The 15,065-nt window shown below is 57.4% G+C and overlaps 1 protein-coding gene and 1 long non-coding RNA gene across 2 annotated transcripts; one reads left to right on the top strand and one right to left on the bottom strand.

Annotated features, from left to right (window-relative positions):
• Positions 1 to 2,744: 2,744 nt before the first annotated feature.
• On the top strand, positions 2,745 to 10,163 carry LOC128950416 (kallikrein-14-like; the record flags this gene model as incomplete). The annotated part of the gene is made up of 6 exons (XM_054295301.1): positions 2,745 to 2,841; positions 4,941 to 5,176; positions 6,688 to 6,941; positions 7,320 to 7,511; positions 8,856 to 8,992; positions 10,011 to 10,163. Coding segments are annotated over 6 exons (1,069 nt in total), but the record flags the coding sequence as incomplete, so codon positions are not given.
• A 3,727-nt stretch (positions 10,164 to 13,890) lies between these two features.
• LOC128950417 (uncharacterized) lies at positions 13,891 to 14,300 on the bottom strand. Its single transcript, XR_008484348.1, has 3 exons — positions 14,134 to 14,300; positions 14,020 to 14,040; positions 13,891 to 13,982 (listed from the first exon to the last, which is right to left on the bottom strand). It is a non-coding gene; the product is annotated as an uncharacterized LOC128950417 (long non-coding RNA).
• Between the last annotated feature and the right edge of the window lie 765 nt (positions 14,301 to 15,065).

Here is a 15,065-nt window from a genome sequence, read left to right on the forward strand (position 1 = left end):
GAAATGGGGGAAATATGGGGGAAATATGGGGGGAAATGGGGGATGGAAATGGGGAAAATATGGGGGGAATATGGGAAATGGAAATGGGGGAAATGTGGGGGGGAAATATGGAAGAAATTGGGGGAAATATGGGGGAATGGAAATGGAGGAAATATGGGGGAAATATGGAGAATGAAATGGGGAAAATAGGGGGGAAATGGGGGGGGAATGGGGAATGGAAATGGGGGGAAATGGAAATGGAAATATGGGGGGGATATGGGGGGGAAATGGGGAATGGAAATGGGGGAAATGGAAATGGAAATGGGGGAAATATGGGGGAAATGTGAAATGGAAATATGGGGGGAATGGGGAATGAAAATGGGGAAAATATAGGGCACGGATATGGGGGAAACATGGGGACTGGAAATGGGGGGAACAGGAAATGGGGAATGGGAAATGGGGGAAATATGGGGGGAAATGGGAAATTGGGGGATGGAAATGGGGGAAATATGGGGGGAAATACGGGGGAATGGAAATGGGGGAAATATGGGGAAATATGGGGAATGGAAATGGGGGAAATATGGGGGAAATATGGGTGGGAAATGGGGGGTGGGGGAAATGGAAATATGGGGGAAATATGGGGGAAATGTGGGGGGGCATGGTAGGAGTATGGGGGGAATATGGGGGATGGAAATGAGAAATGTGAGGAATGGAAATGGGGGAAATGTGGGGGGAAATGGGGAATGGAAATATGGGGGAAATATGGGGGGGAATGGAAATGGGGGAAATGTGGGGGAAATGTGGGAAATGGAAATGGGGGAAATGAAGAGTGGGGGAATGGGAAATGTGGGGGAAATGTGGGGGAAATGTGGGACATGGAAATGTGGGAAATGTGGGGGAAATATGGGGGAAATGAGGAGTGGGGGAAATGGGAAATATGGGGGGAATTGGGGGGAATGTGGGGGAAATTGGGGGGAAATATGGGGGGAAATATGGGTGGGAAATGGGGGGTGGGGGAAATGGAAATATGGGGGGGAATGGGGGAATCGGAGGGAAATGGGGGATGGAAATGGGGGGAAATGTGGGAGAAATATGGGGAACGAAAATGGGGGAAATAATGGGGAAATGGGAAATGGAAATGGAAGAATTAGGGGGAAATATGGGGGGAAATATGGGGGAAATGGGAAATGTGGGGAAACGGGGAATATGAGGGAATGGGGGGGAATGGGAAAATGGGGGGGAATTGGGGAAAAATTGCGGGAAAATGGGGGAAAAAAAAGGAGGGGGAGGGGCCAGGCCGTGGGGGAGGGGCAGCCGGGTCACCGTGTCCCCTCCGTGTCCCCTCAGGGCCGTGGAGCCGCTGCTGCTGCTGCTGCTGCTGCTCTCAGGTACCTGGGGACACCTGGGGACACCTGGGGACATTTTGGGGACATTTGGGGGACTTTGGAGTCAATTTGGAGTCAATTTGGGGACATTTTGGGGACATTTGGGGACACCTGGGGACATTTTGTGCATGTTTGGGGACATTTTGGGGACATTTGGGGGACTTTGGAGTCAATTTGGAGTCAATTTGGGGACATTTTGGGGACATTGGGGGACACCTGGGGACATTTTGTGCATGTTTGGGGACATTTTGGGGACATTTGGGGGGGACTTTGGAGTCAATTTGGAGTCAATTTGGGGACATTTTGGGGACATTTGGGGACACCTGGGGACATTTTGTGCATGTTTGGGGACATTTTGGGGACATTTGGGGGGGACTTTGGAGTCAATTTAGAGTCAATGTGGGGACATTTTGGGGACACCTGGGGACATTTTGTGAATGTTTGGGGACATTTGGAGTCAATTTGGGGACATTTTTGGCATAGTTTGGGGACGTTTTGGGGACTTTGGAGTCAATTTGGGGACACCTGGGGACAGCTGGTGACAGCTGGGGGACATTTTGTGAATGTTTGGGGACATTTTGGGGACTTTGGAGTCAATTTAGAGTCAATTTGGGGACATTTTGGGGACATTTTGGGGATATTTTGGGGACTTTGGAGTCAATTTGGGGACACCTGGGGACACCTGGGGACATTTTGTGAATGTTTGGGGACATTTGGTGTCATTTTGGGGATATTCAGGGACATTTTGGGGGCGTTCAAGGACATTTTGGGGACATTTGGAGTCAATTTGGGGACATTTTGCGGACACCTGGGGACATTTTGTGAACGTTTGGGGACATTTGATGTCATTTTAGGGATATTCAGGGACATTTTGGGGACTTTGGAGTCAATTTAGAGTCAATTTGGGGACACCTGAGGACATTTTGTGAATGTTGGGGGACATTTGGTGTCATTCTGGGGACATTTTGGGGACATTTTGTCAATGTTTGGGGACATTTGGGGACATTCTGGGGACATTTTGGGGACATTTGGAGTCAATCTGGGGACACCTGGGGACACCTGTGGACGCTCCTGGTGGCATTGTCCCCACCCCCGGTGGCCCAAGGGACACGCCTGGTGTCCCCATGGAGGTGCCACACGTGTCCCCTTGTCCCCATGGAGGTGCCACTCCTGCTGTCCCCATAAATTGGCCACACCTGGTGGCCCAGGTGACAATCCTGGTGGCACTGTCCCCATGGAGGTGCCACACCTGCTGTCCCCAAGGAGGTGGCACTCCCGGTGGCACTGTCCCCATAAAGGTGACACACCTGCTGTCCCCAAGGAGGTGGCACTCCCGGTGGCACTGTCCCCATAAAGGTGACACACCTGCTGTCCCCACAGATTTGTCACACCTGGTGGCCCGGGGAAGGTGCCGGTCCTGCTGTCCCCGCGAGGTGACACACGTGTCCCCACCGAGGCGCCACACCTGGTGGCCCAGGTGACAATCCTGGTGGCACTGTCCCCATGGAGGTGCCACACGTGTCCCCATGAAGTGACACACTTGTCCTCATGTCTCTGTGAAGGCGCCACCACGGGTGGCCCAGGGGACAATCCAGGTGGCCCAGGGGACACTCTGGGTGGCACTGTCCCCATGGAGGTGACACACGTGTCCCCATGTCCCCATGGAGGTGACACTCTGGGTGGCACTGTCCCCATGGAGGTGACACACGTGTCCCCATGTCCCCATGGAGGTGACACTCTGGGTGGCACTGTCCCCATGGAGGTGACACACGTGTCCCCATGTCCCCATGGAGGTGACACTCTGGGTGGCACTGTCCCCATGGAGGTGCCACTCCTGCTGTCCCCATGGAGGTGACACGCGTGTCCCCCATGTCCCCATGGAGGTGCCACCCCTGTTGTCCCCATGGAAGTGTCACACCGGGTGGCCCAGGGGACAATCCTGGTGGCACTGTCCCCGTGCAGGTGCCGCACCTGCTGTCCCCGTGAGGTGACACTCTTGTCCCCATAAAGGTGCCACACCCGGCTGGTGGCCCAGGTGACACTCCTGGTGGCACTGTGCCCATGAAGATGCCACGTCTGGTGACACTTGGTGGCCGAAGTGACACTCCGGGTGGAATTGTCCCCATGGAGGTGACACACGTGTCCCCATGTCCCCGTGAAGGTGCCACACCTGGTGGCCCAGCGGATAATCCGGGTGGTGGCACTGTCCCCATGGAGGTGACACACGTGTCCCTATGTCCCCGTGAAGGTGCCACACCTGGTGGCTCAGGTGCCACTCCTGGTGGCACTGTCCCCATGGAGGTGCCACACCTGCTGTCCCCGTGAAGTGACACGCGTGTCCTCATGTCCCCGTGAAGGTGCCAGTCCTGCTGTCCCCATGGAGGTGACACGTGTCCCCATGGAGGTGCCACACCTGCTGTCCCCATGGAGGTGACACACGTGTCCCCATGTCCCCATGGAGGTGACACACGTGTTCCCATAAAGGTGCCACACCTGCTGTCCCCACGAGGTGACATTCCTGGTGGCACTGTCCCCGTGGTTCAGGTGCCACTCCTGGTGGCACTGTCCCCATAAAGGTGCCACACCTGCTGTCCCCATGAGGGTGCCACCCCTGGTGGCCCAGGTGACAATCAGGCACAACTCCTGCTGCCACCACCCCCACAAAGCCACCACCCCCATTGTCCCTTTGTCCCCGCGGGTGCCACCGTGTGCCAACCACCTCCATTGTCCCCACATTGTCCCTTTGTCCCTCATTGTCCCTTTGTCCCTGCAGGTGCCACGGTGTCCCAGCCGCTGCAGTGTCCCCACATTGTCCCCTCATGGTCCTTTTGTCCCCGCAGGTGCCACCTGCGTGCCAGCCACCGCCATTGTCCCCACACTGTCCCTTTGTCCCTCATTGTCCCTTTGTCCCCACAGGTGCCACCGTGTCCCAGCCGCTGCAGTGTCCCCACATTGTCCCCTCATGGTCCCTTTGTCCCCTCATTGTCCCTTGGTCCCTGCAGGTGCCATCGTGTCCCCACTGTGTCCCCACATTGTCCCTTCATGTCCCTTTGCCCCCGCAGGTGCCACCGTGTGCCCTCACTGTCCCTTTGTGTCCCTTTGTGTCCCTTTGTCCCTCATTGTCCCTTTGTCCCCGCAGGTGCCACCGAGTGCCCTCACTGTCCCTTTGTCCCCACAGGTGCCACCGTGTGCCCTCACTGTCCCTTTGTGTCCCTTTGTCCCCGCAGGTGCCACCGTGTGCCCACACTGTCCCTTTGTGTCCCTTTGTCCCCACAGGTGCCACCGTGTGCCAGCCACCATTGTCCCCTCATTGTCCCTTTGTCCCTCACTGTCCCTTTGTGTCCCTTTGTCCCCGCAGGTGCCACCGTGTGCCCACACTGTCCCTCTGTGTCCCTTCACTGTCCCTCTGTGTCCCTTTGTCCCCGCAGGTGCCACCGTGTGCCCTCACTGTCCCTTTGTGTCCCTTTGTCCCCCACAGGTGCCACCGTGTGCCCACACTGTCCCTCTGTGTCCCTTTGTCCCCGCAGGTGCCACCGTGTGCCCTCACTGTCCCTTTGTGTCCCTTTGTCCCCGCAGGTGCCACCGTGTGCCAGCCGCCGCCGTGTCCCCAGGGCCAGCGCGCCGAGGGTGACGCCGCGGGTGGCGCCTGCGTGCCGCTGTCCCCGGACGGTGACGAGGACCGGATCATCGGGGGGGTACCCGTGCGTGCCCCTGTCCCAGCCCTGGCAGGCGCTGGTCTACGGCCCATTGCGGTGTGGGGGCGTGCTGGTGGCACCGATGTGGGTGCTGACGGCGGCACACTGCGTCAGGAGGTGACACTGGGGACATTGGGGACATGGGACACACCCTGGGGATGGGGGACACACCCTGGGGACAGTGACAGTGACAGTGACAGTGACAGTGCTCTATGGCCCCTGCGCTGCAGGGGGGTGCTGGTGGCACCGATGTGGGTGCTGACGGCGGCACACTGCGTCAGGAGGTGACAGTGACACACCTTGGGGACATGGGACACACCATGGGGACAGTGACATTGGGGACAGTGACAGTGACAGTGCTCTATGGCCCATTGCGGTGTGGGGGCGCTGGTGGCACCGATGTGGGTGCTGACGGCGGCACACTGCGTCAGGAGGTGACAGTGACACACCTTGGGGACATGGGACACACCATGGGGACAGTGACAGTGACAGTGCTCTATGGCCCATTGCGGTGTGGGGGGGCGCTGGTGGCACCGATGTGGGTGCTGACGGCGGCACACTGCGTCAGGAGGTGACACTGGGGACATTGGGGACATTGGGGACATCCCATAGTGCCCAGGGACAGCCCTTGGGGACAGTGACAGCTGTGGGGGGGCGCTGGTGGCACCACTGTGGGTGCCGACGGCGGCACACTGCGTCAGGAGCTGACACTGGGGACATTGGGGACATCCCTTGGGACACCTCACAGTGACTGGGGACAGCCCTTGGGGACAGGGGCAGGTCACAGTGACAGTGACAGTGACAGGGACAGTGACAGTGCTCTATGGCCCCTGCGCTCCGGGGCGTGCTGGTGGCACCGGCGTGGGTGCTGACGGCGGCACGCTGCGTCAGGAGGTGACACTGGGGACATTGGGGACATCCCTGGGGACAATGACATCCCTTGGGGATGGGGGATATACCCTGGGGACAGTGACAGTGACAGGGGACAGCTCACAGTGACAGTGACGGCTGTGGGAGTGTCCTGGTGGCACCGCTGTGGGTGCTGATGGCGGCACACTGCGTCAGGAGGTGACGCTGGGGACACTGGGGACAGTGACAGGGGACAGGGGACACACCACGGGCACAGTGGCAGGGACAGGGGACAGCTGACAGTGACAGTGACAGGGACAACTGCGGCCCCAGTGGGTGCTGATGGTGCCACACTGTGTCAGGAGGTGACACTGGGGACATCCCTGGGGACATCCCACAGTGACACGGGGACACACCCTGGGGACAATGACAGGGACGGGGGACAGCCCGTGGTGACACCGTTTGACTCCCTAATGTCCCCATCCCCCGTGTCCCCAGCATCCCCGATGCCACCGTATGCCAATGTCCCCAAGGTCCCCCCGAGGATCACAACAGCACCGATGTCCCCGATGTCCCAAATCCCCAATGTCCCCGATCCCCCTCAATGTCCCCAATGTCCCCCCAAAGTCCCCAATATCCCAATGTCCCCGATATCCCCAACGTCCCCAATGTCCCCAACCCCTGCAATGTCCCCCATGTCCCCAAATCCCGTTTCCCCCGATTATCCCCAATTCTCCCCAATTTTCCCGCCGTCCCCTCGCTGTCCCCAATGTCCCCAGGGGCCTGCGCGTCCGGCTGGGCGAGGACGACCTGCGGCGGCGCGAGGGGACGGAGCAGGAGCGCCGGGTGACGCTGGCGCTGCCCCACCCCCGCTTCGACCCCGTCTCGCTGGACTCGGACCTGGCCCTGCTGCGGCTGGACCGGCCGGCGGCCATCGGCCGGAGCGTGCGGCCGCTGCCGCTGCCCCGGGCCTGCGGCCAGCCCGGGCAGTCCTGCCTGCTGTCCGGCTGGGGCACCGTCACCACTCCGCAGGGTCAGTGACACTGATTTGGGGTGAAATTGGGGGAATTTGGGGTGAAACTGGGAGAAAAATTGGGGTGAAACTGGGGAATTTGGGGCTCCCTGGGGTCACCATCGGCCGGAGCGTGCGGCCGCTGCCCCTGCCCCGGGCCTGCGGCCAGCCCGGGCAGTCCTGCCTGCTGTCCGGCTGGGGGACCGTCACCACTCCGCAGGGTCAGTGACACCACGTGTGACAATGTGTGACATTGATTTGGGGTGAATTTGGGGGAATTTGGGGCTCCCTGGGGTCACCATCGGCCGGAGCGTGCGGCCGCTGCCGCTGCCCCGAGAGTGCGGCCGGCCCGGGCAGTCCTGCCTGCTGTCCGGCTGGGGCACCGTCACCACTCCGCAGGGTCAGTGACACTGATTTGGGGTGAAATTGGGGGAATTTGGGGTGAAACTGGGAGAAAAATTGGGGTGAAATTGGGGGAATGTGGGGTCACCATCGGCCGGAGCGTGCGGCCGCTGCCGCTGCCCCGAGAGTGCGGCCAGCCCGGGCAGTCCTGCCTGCTGTCCGGCTGGGGCACCGTCACCACTCCACAGGGTCAGTGACACTGATTTGGGGTGAATTTGAGGGAATTTGGGGTCACCATCGGCCGGAGCGTGCGGCCGCTGCCGCTGCCCCGAGAGTGCAGCCGGCCCGGGCAGTCCTGCCTGCTGTCCGGCTGGGGCACCGTCACCACTCCGCAGGGTCAGTGACACCACGTGTGACAATGTGTGACATTGATTTGGGGTGAATTTGGGGGGAATGTGGGGTCACCATCGGCCGGAGCGTGCGGCCGCTGCCGCTGCCCCGAGAGTGCGGCCGGCCCGGGCAGTCCTGCCTGCTGTCCGGCTGGGGGACCGTCACCACTCCACAGGGTCAGTGACACTGATTTGGGGTGAATTTGAGGGAATCTGGGGTCACCATCGGCCGGAGCGTGCGGCCGCTGCCGCTGCCCCGAGAGTGCGGCCAGCCCGGGCAGTCCTGCCTGCTGTCCGGCTGGGGCACCGTCACCACTCCGCAGGGTCAGTGACACCACGTGTGACAATGTGTGACATTGATTTGGGGTGAAATTGGAGGAATCTGACTAACTGATAATGACTAACCCATGAGTAACCCCCTGAGTAACCCCTGAGTAACCTGTGAGTAACCCATGAGTAACCCCTGAGTATCCCCGCAGTGACGCTCCCGGAGTGGCTGATCCCCGAGTAACCCCTGACTAACCCCATGACTAACCTGTGAGTAACCTATGAGTAACCCGTAAGTAACCCCTGAGTATCCCCGCAGTGACGCTCCCGGAGCGGCTGATCCCCGAGTAACCCCTGACTAACCCCCTGATTAGCCCCATTAATAACCTGCGAGTAACCTATGAGTAACCCGTGAGTAACCCCTGAGTATCCCCGCAGTGACGCTCCTGGAGCGGCTGATCCCCGAGTAACCCCTGAGTAACCCCATGACTAACCTGTGAGTAACCAGTGAGTAACCTGTGAGTAAACTGTGAGTACCCCCGCAGTGACGCTCCTGGAGCGGCTGAGCCCCGAGTAACCCCTGACTAACCCCATGACTAACCCCATGAGTAACCTGTGAGTAACTCGAGTAACCAGTGAGTAACCAGTGAGTAACCTGTGAGTATCCCCGCAGTGACGCTCCCGGAGCGGCTGATCCCCAAGTAACCTATGACTAACCCCCTGACTAACCCCATGAGTAACCTGTGAGTAACCCAAGTAACCCGTGATTAACGTGTGAGTAACCCGTGAGTAACCTGTGACTACCCCCACAGTGACGCTCCTGGAGCGGCTGATCCCCGAGTAACCCCTAACCCCATGACTAACCCCATGAGTAACCAGTGAGTAACCCGTGAGTAACCCGTGAGTAACCCGTGAGTAACCCGTGAGTACCCCGCAGTGACGCTCCCGGAGCGGCTGATGTGCGCCTACGTGCAGCTGCTGTCGGACGCCGCCTGCCGCCGGGCGTACCCGCGGCGCATCACGCCCAGCATGCTCTGCGCCGGCGTCAGCAACCGCCGCGTCGACTCCTGCCAGGTCGGTGCAAACACACCCCAAACACACCCAAAATGTGCCCAAAATACACCCCAAAGCTGGCCTAAATACACCCAAAATACACCCCAAAGCTGCCCAAAATGTGCCCAAAATACACCCCAAATACACCCCAAATGTGCCCAAAATACACCCCAAAGCTGGCCTAAATACACCCAAAATACGCCCCAAAGCTGCCCAAAATGTGCCCAAAATACACCCCGAATATGCCCCAAACACACCCAAAATGTGCCCAAAATACACCCCGAATATGCCCCCAAATACACCCAAAATGTGCCCAAAATACACCCCAAATACACCTAAAATGTGCCCAAAATACACCCCAAATCTGGCCTAAATACACCCCAAATACACCCAAAATGTGCCCAAAATACACCCCAAATACACCCCAAAGCTGCCCAAAATCTGCCCCAAACACACCCCAAATACACCTCAAATACACCCCAAATCTGCCCCAAATACACCACAAAGCTTCCCAAAATGTGCCCAAAATACACCCTAAATCTGCCCCAAATACACCCCAAATACACCCAAAATGTGCCCCAAATCCGCCCAAAATACACCCCAAATACACCTCAAATACACCCCAAATACATCCCAAATCTGCCCCAAATACACCCCAAATACACCCCAAAGCTGCCCAAAATGTGCCCCAAATACGCCCCAAACACACCCTAAATGTGCCCCAAATCCAGCCCAAATCCACCCCAAATCTGCCCCACATACACCCCATAGCTGCCCAAAATCTGCCCCAAATCCAGCCCAAATCCAGCCCAAATCCACCCCAAATCCGCCCCAAATATGACCAAAATCTGCCCAAAATCCACCCTCTGACCCCCGAGTGATCCCTGAACGACCCTTGAGTGACCACAAGCCCCCAAATCCCCAAAAATTAAAATAAAAAAACCCCAAAATCCCCAAAAAATCCCCAAAAATCCCCAAACAATCCCCCAAATGACCCCGAGTGACCCCAGCGTGACCTTTGACCCCGGCGTGTCCCCAGGGTGACTCCGGGGGTCCCCTGTCCTGCAATGGGACCCTGCAGGGCGTCGTGTCCTGGGGGCTGCAGACCTGCGCCCTGCCCGGCCACCCCGGCGTCTACACCAAGGTCTGCAGGTTCACACCATGGATTGTGGAGACCATGGAGAGGAACTGACCTGGGGACACCTTGGGGACACCTTGGGGACATGGGGACATCATGGGGGACACGGTGACATCATGGGGATAACGTGGAGATATCATGGGGACATGGACATGGGTCACACCAAGGTCTGCAGGCACACCATGGATCGTGGAGACCATGGAGAGGAACTGACACCCTGGGGACACCTTGGGGACACCTTGGGGACATGGGGACATCATGGAGATATCGTGGGGACAGCCTTGGGACACGGGGATAATGTGGGGACATGGACATGGGTCACACCAAGGTCTGCAGGTTCACACCATGGATCGTGGAGACCATGGAGAGGAGCTGACACCTTGGGCACACCTTGGGGACACCTTGGGGACGCGGTGGTGGCACGGGGACACTCTGGGGACATTGTGGGCACATGGGAGCTGGGCCACCACAGGGTGGGACAAGGGACACGGTGATGGGACCCGGGACACATTTGGGTCACCCTGGTGCCACCAGGGCCACCTTGGTGCCACCATGGCCATCTCAGTGCCATCAGGGCCACCTTGGTGCCACCTTGGTGCCACCAGGGCCACCCCGGTGCCACCCGCGGGCGGTGACGGAGGGGACGCGGATTTGGGGTCAGAACCAATAAATTTGGGGCAAACGCGGCCTCGGCTCCGTCCCTGGTGTCCCCAATCCCCCCCCGATGTCCCCAAGGGCCATTTTGGGGCCATTTTAAGGCGATTTTGGGGCGATTTTGGGGCCCATTTCCCAGAATTTCGTTTATTGAGGCACTTGCGGAGGGGAGGGGGAGGGGAGCCCGGAGTGTTTGGCCACGCCCACCAAGGGGGAGGAGCCAATGGGAGGAGGGCACAGGGGGTGGGGCCAATGAGGGGCCGCGGATCCCGAGCGGGGTCAAGCGAAGGTCAGAGAAAATCAACCCAACGAAACCCAACCCAACGTCAACCAAAGTCAACCAAAGTCAACCCAACCCAACCCAAAGTCAACCCAACTCAACCAAGATTAACCCAACCCAACCCAACGCCAACCAAACCCAACCCAACACCAACCAAACCCAACCCAATGTCAACCAAACCCAACCCAACATCAACCAAGGTCAACCCAACCCAACCAAGGTCAACCCAACTCAACCCAAAGTCAACGAAACCCAACCTAACGTCAACCAAGGTCAACTCAATGTCAACCAAACCCAATCCAAGCCAAGATCAACCCAACCCAACTCAACATCAACCAAACCCAACCCAACCCAACCAAACCCAACCTAAGGTCAACCCAATCCAAGTCAAGGTCAACCAAACCCAACCAAGCTCAACCCAACGTCAACCAAACCCAACCCAACATCAACCAAACCCAACCAAACCCAACCCAACCAAACCCAACCTAAGGTCAACCCAATCCAAGTCAAGGTCAACCAAACCCAACCTAAGATCAACCCAACACAACTCAACCCAAGTCAAGGTCAACCAAAGTCAACCAAACCCAACCCAATCAAATTCAAGCCAAGGTCAACCAAATTCAACTCAAAGTCAACCAAACCCAACCAAAGGTCATCCAAGGTCCACCCAACCCAACTCAAAGTCAACCAAACCCAACCCAACTCTACTCAAAGTCGACCCAACCCAACTCAAACCAACCCAACCCAACCAAAGGTCCACCAAACCCAAGATCAACCAAACCCAACCCAAGGTCAACCAAACACAACCCAACCCAACTCAAAGTCAACCCAACCAACCTCAAGCCAAGATCAACTCAAGGTCCACCAAGGTCAACCCAACCCAACGTCAACCAAACCCAACCCAACCCGATCCAAGGTCAACCCAACCCAACCCAACTCAACTCAAAATCAACCCAACCCAACTCAAGCCAAGATCTACTCAAGGTCAGCTAAGGTCAACCCAACCCAATCCAAAGTCAACCCAACCCAACCTAGAGATCAACCAACCCCACCTAACTCAACTAAACTCAAAGTCAACTCAACCCAACCCAACATCCATCAAGGTCAACCCAACCCAACTTAAAGCCAACCAAACCAAATCCAATTCAAGCCAAGATCAACCAAACAAACCCAACCTAACCCAAGGTCAACCCGACCCAACTCAAAGTCAACCCAACCCAATCAAACTCAAGGTCAACCCAAACAAGGTCAATCCAACCCAACCGAGGTCAACCCAACCCAACCAAGGTCAACCCAACCCAACCCAACCCCAGATCAACCCAACCCAACTCAAAGTCAACCCAGCCCAATCCAATTCAAGCCAAGATCGACCAACCCAAAGTCAGCCAAGATCAACCCAACCCAAAATCAACTCAAGGTCAACCCAACCCTTGGTCAACCCAACCAATGGTCAGCAAAGCCCAAACCAACCCAACGACCAACGCGAGTCAAGATCGGACAACCGATGGTCAATGTCAAGACCAATCCAATGGTCAACGCAAGACCAACCCCATGGTCAATGCAAAACCAACCCAATGGTCATCTCAAGACCAACCCAATGGTCATCTCAAGATCAAGACCAACCCCAATGGTCATCGCAAGTCAAGACCACCCCAGTGGTCAGCCCAATTAACCATTAATGACATCAAGACCAACCCAACGGTCAGTTCAAGATCAGGACCAACCCAGTGGTCAGCTCTACACCAAGACCAACCCAACGGTGATCTCAACACTGACCAATGGTCAAGCCAAGACTGACCAATGGCCAAGTCAAGGCCAACCAATGGTCAGTGAGGTCAAGAATCACCCAAAGATCAACCCATGACCAACCAACGGTCATCAAAGTCAAGGTCAACCAACCGATGGTCAGCACCAACTCAAGCCAAGGTCAGCAGAGGCCAAAGTCACCCAGTGGTCAACCCAACGGCATCCAATGGTCAAGCTCAACCAACCAATGGTCAGTGAGGTCAAGGTCAACCAACCATTGGTCAACACCGACCCAAGACCAACCCAACCCAAGGTCAAGTTGAGGTCAAAGTCTCCCAATGGGGAACTGAAGGCCAAGCCATGGTCGATGAAGTCGAGATCAATCATCCCATGGGCAAGGCCAAGGTGAAGGTGAGACCAACCCAAACCGAGGTCAAGGTCGGCCCAAGGTCAACCCAAACCCGGCCAATGGTCAGTGAGGGGAAGAGCAGCCAAGCCATGGCCAAGACCAACAAACGGTCAACGCCAACCCAAGGCCAAAGCCAACCGGAAATCAAGACCAGCCCAAAGACCAACCTACAGTCAAGATTGACCCATGGCCAAGATCAATTCAAGGCCAAACAACCTAAAAACCAACCCAAGGTCAAGACCAACCCAAAGTCAAGACCAAACCCAAGGTCAAGACCAACCAACTCAAAGTCAAGATCCACAAGCCCATGACCAAGACCAACGCAAAGCCGAAACCAAACCAAAGTCAAGTCCAACCAATCGCCAAGACCAACCCATAGTCAACGCCAAACCCATGGTCAACACCAACCCAAAGTCAAGACCAACTCAAACTGAACACCAACCCAGTGTCAAGATACACCCATGGCCAAGACCAACCAACGACCAACCCATGACCGAGACCAAACCAAGGTCAAGACCAACCCATGGCCAAGATCAACCCAAGGTTAAGACCAACCCAAAGTTGAGACCAATCCAAAAACCAACCCAAGGTCAAGACCAACCCGAAGTCGAGACCAACCCGAAGTCGAGACCAACCCACGGCCAAAACCAACCCAAGGTCAAGACCAACTCATGGTGAAGACCAATCCAAGGTCAACTCAAAGTCAAGGCCAACCAACGGTCAAGACAATGTCAAAGTTCAGACCAACCCAAGGTCAAGACCAACCCATGGCCAAAGTCAAGACCTACTCCTGTCAACATCAAGCAACTCAACATCAAGACCAACCCAAAGTCAAAACCAACCTAAGGTCAAGACCAAACTAAAGTCAGGACTAACCCAAGGCCAACTCAACATCGAGACCAACCCAAGGTCAAGACCAACTCATGGTGAAGGACCAACCTAAAGTCAAGACCAACCCAAAGTCAAGACCAACCCACGGCCAAAATCAACCCAAAGTCAAGACAAGTCGTGGTGTAAACCAAACCAAGGTCAAGACCAACCGAAGATCAACCCAAAGTCAAGACCAACCCATGACCAAAGTCAAGATCAACCCAAGATCAACACCAACCAACCCAAAGTCAAGACCAACCAACCCATGGCCGAGACCAACCCAAGGTCAAGGCCACGCCCACCCAAGGTCAAGTGAGGTCACCCAAAGGTCAACCCAAACCCCACCAAGGTCAACGTCACCCCCCCCACCCCTCCCCCCCACCCCAGCTCACTGCACAAAGCCCCTCCCCCCGCTCCCGGCCCCACCCCCCATTTTTTAGCCCCGCCCCCAAACTTGGCACAGCTACAAAAGAGTGGGGGAGGGGCGGGGTCACATGGGGGCGGGGCTCGGCTCGGGGGGCGGGGCCGGGCGGTGCAGAGGGGTCTCCTTGTAGACGAACCAGGAGCCGCCGGCCCAGAGCAGGAGGTTGAGGAACCCGAAGGCCTGCAAGAGACGCGGGGGGTGGGGGTGGGGCCAGGGTTACAAGCCCCGCCCCCTTCTCCATAAGCCCACCCCCATCTCCATAAGCCCCTCCCCCCAGTCGGTGTCTCCATCCAAGCCCCGCCCCCAACGGGGTCTCGGTGTTGCCCAAAATGGCCGAATCCCCTTTCCCTCCCCGTGCCTCAGTTTCCCCATCGTGCCTCATTTTCCATATTATGCCTCAGTTTCCCCAATCATGCCTCAATTTCCCCCAGGGCCGTGGCCCCGCCCCCTCTGTGCCTCAGTTTCCCCCCCATGGCCATGCCCCACCCCTTGCCCTACCCCCTCTGTGCCTCAGTTTCCCCAGCACGGCCGTGGCCCTGCCCTCTCTGTGCCTCAGTTTCCCCCATGGCCGTG

This window comes from Melozone crissalis, unplaced genomic scaffold (assembly GCF_028551555.1).
Source record: "Melozone crissalis strain CALT ecotype California unplaced genomic scaffold, PUWL_Pcris_2 ptg000619l_1, whole genome shotgun sequence".
Taxonomy (NCBI): domain Eukaryota; kingdom Metazoa; phylum Chordata; class Aves; order Passeriformes; family Passerellidae; genus Melozone; species Melozone crissalis.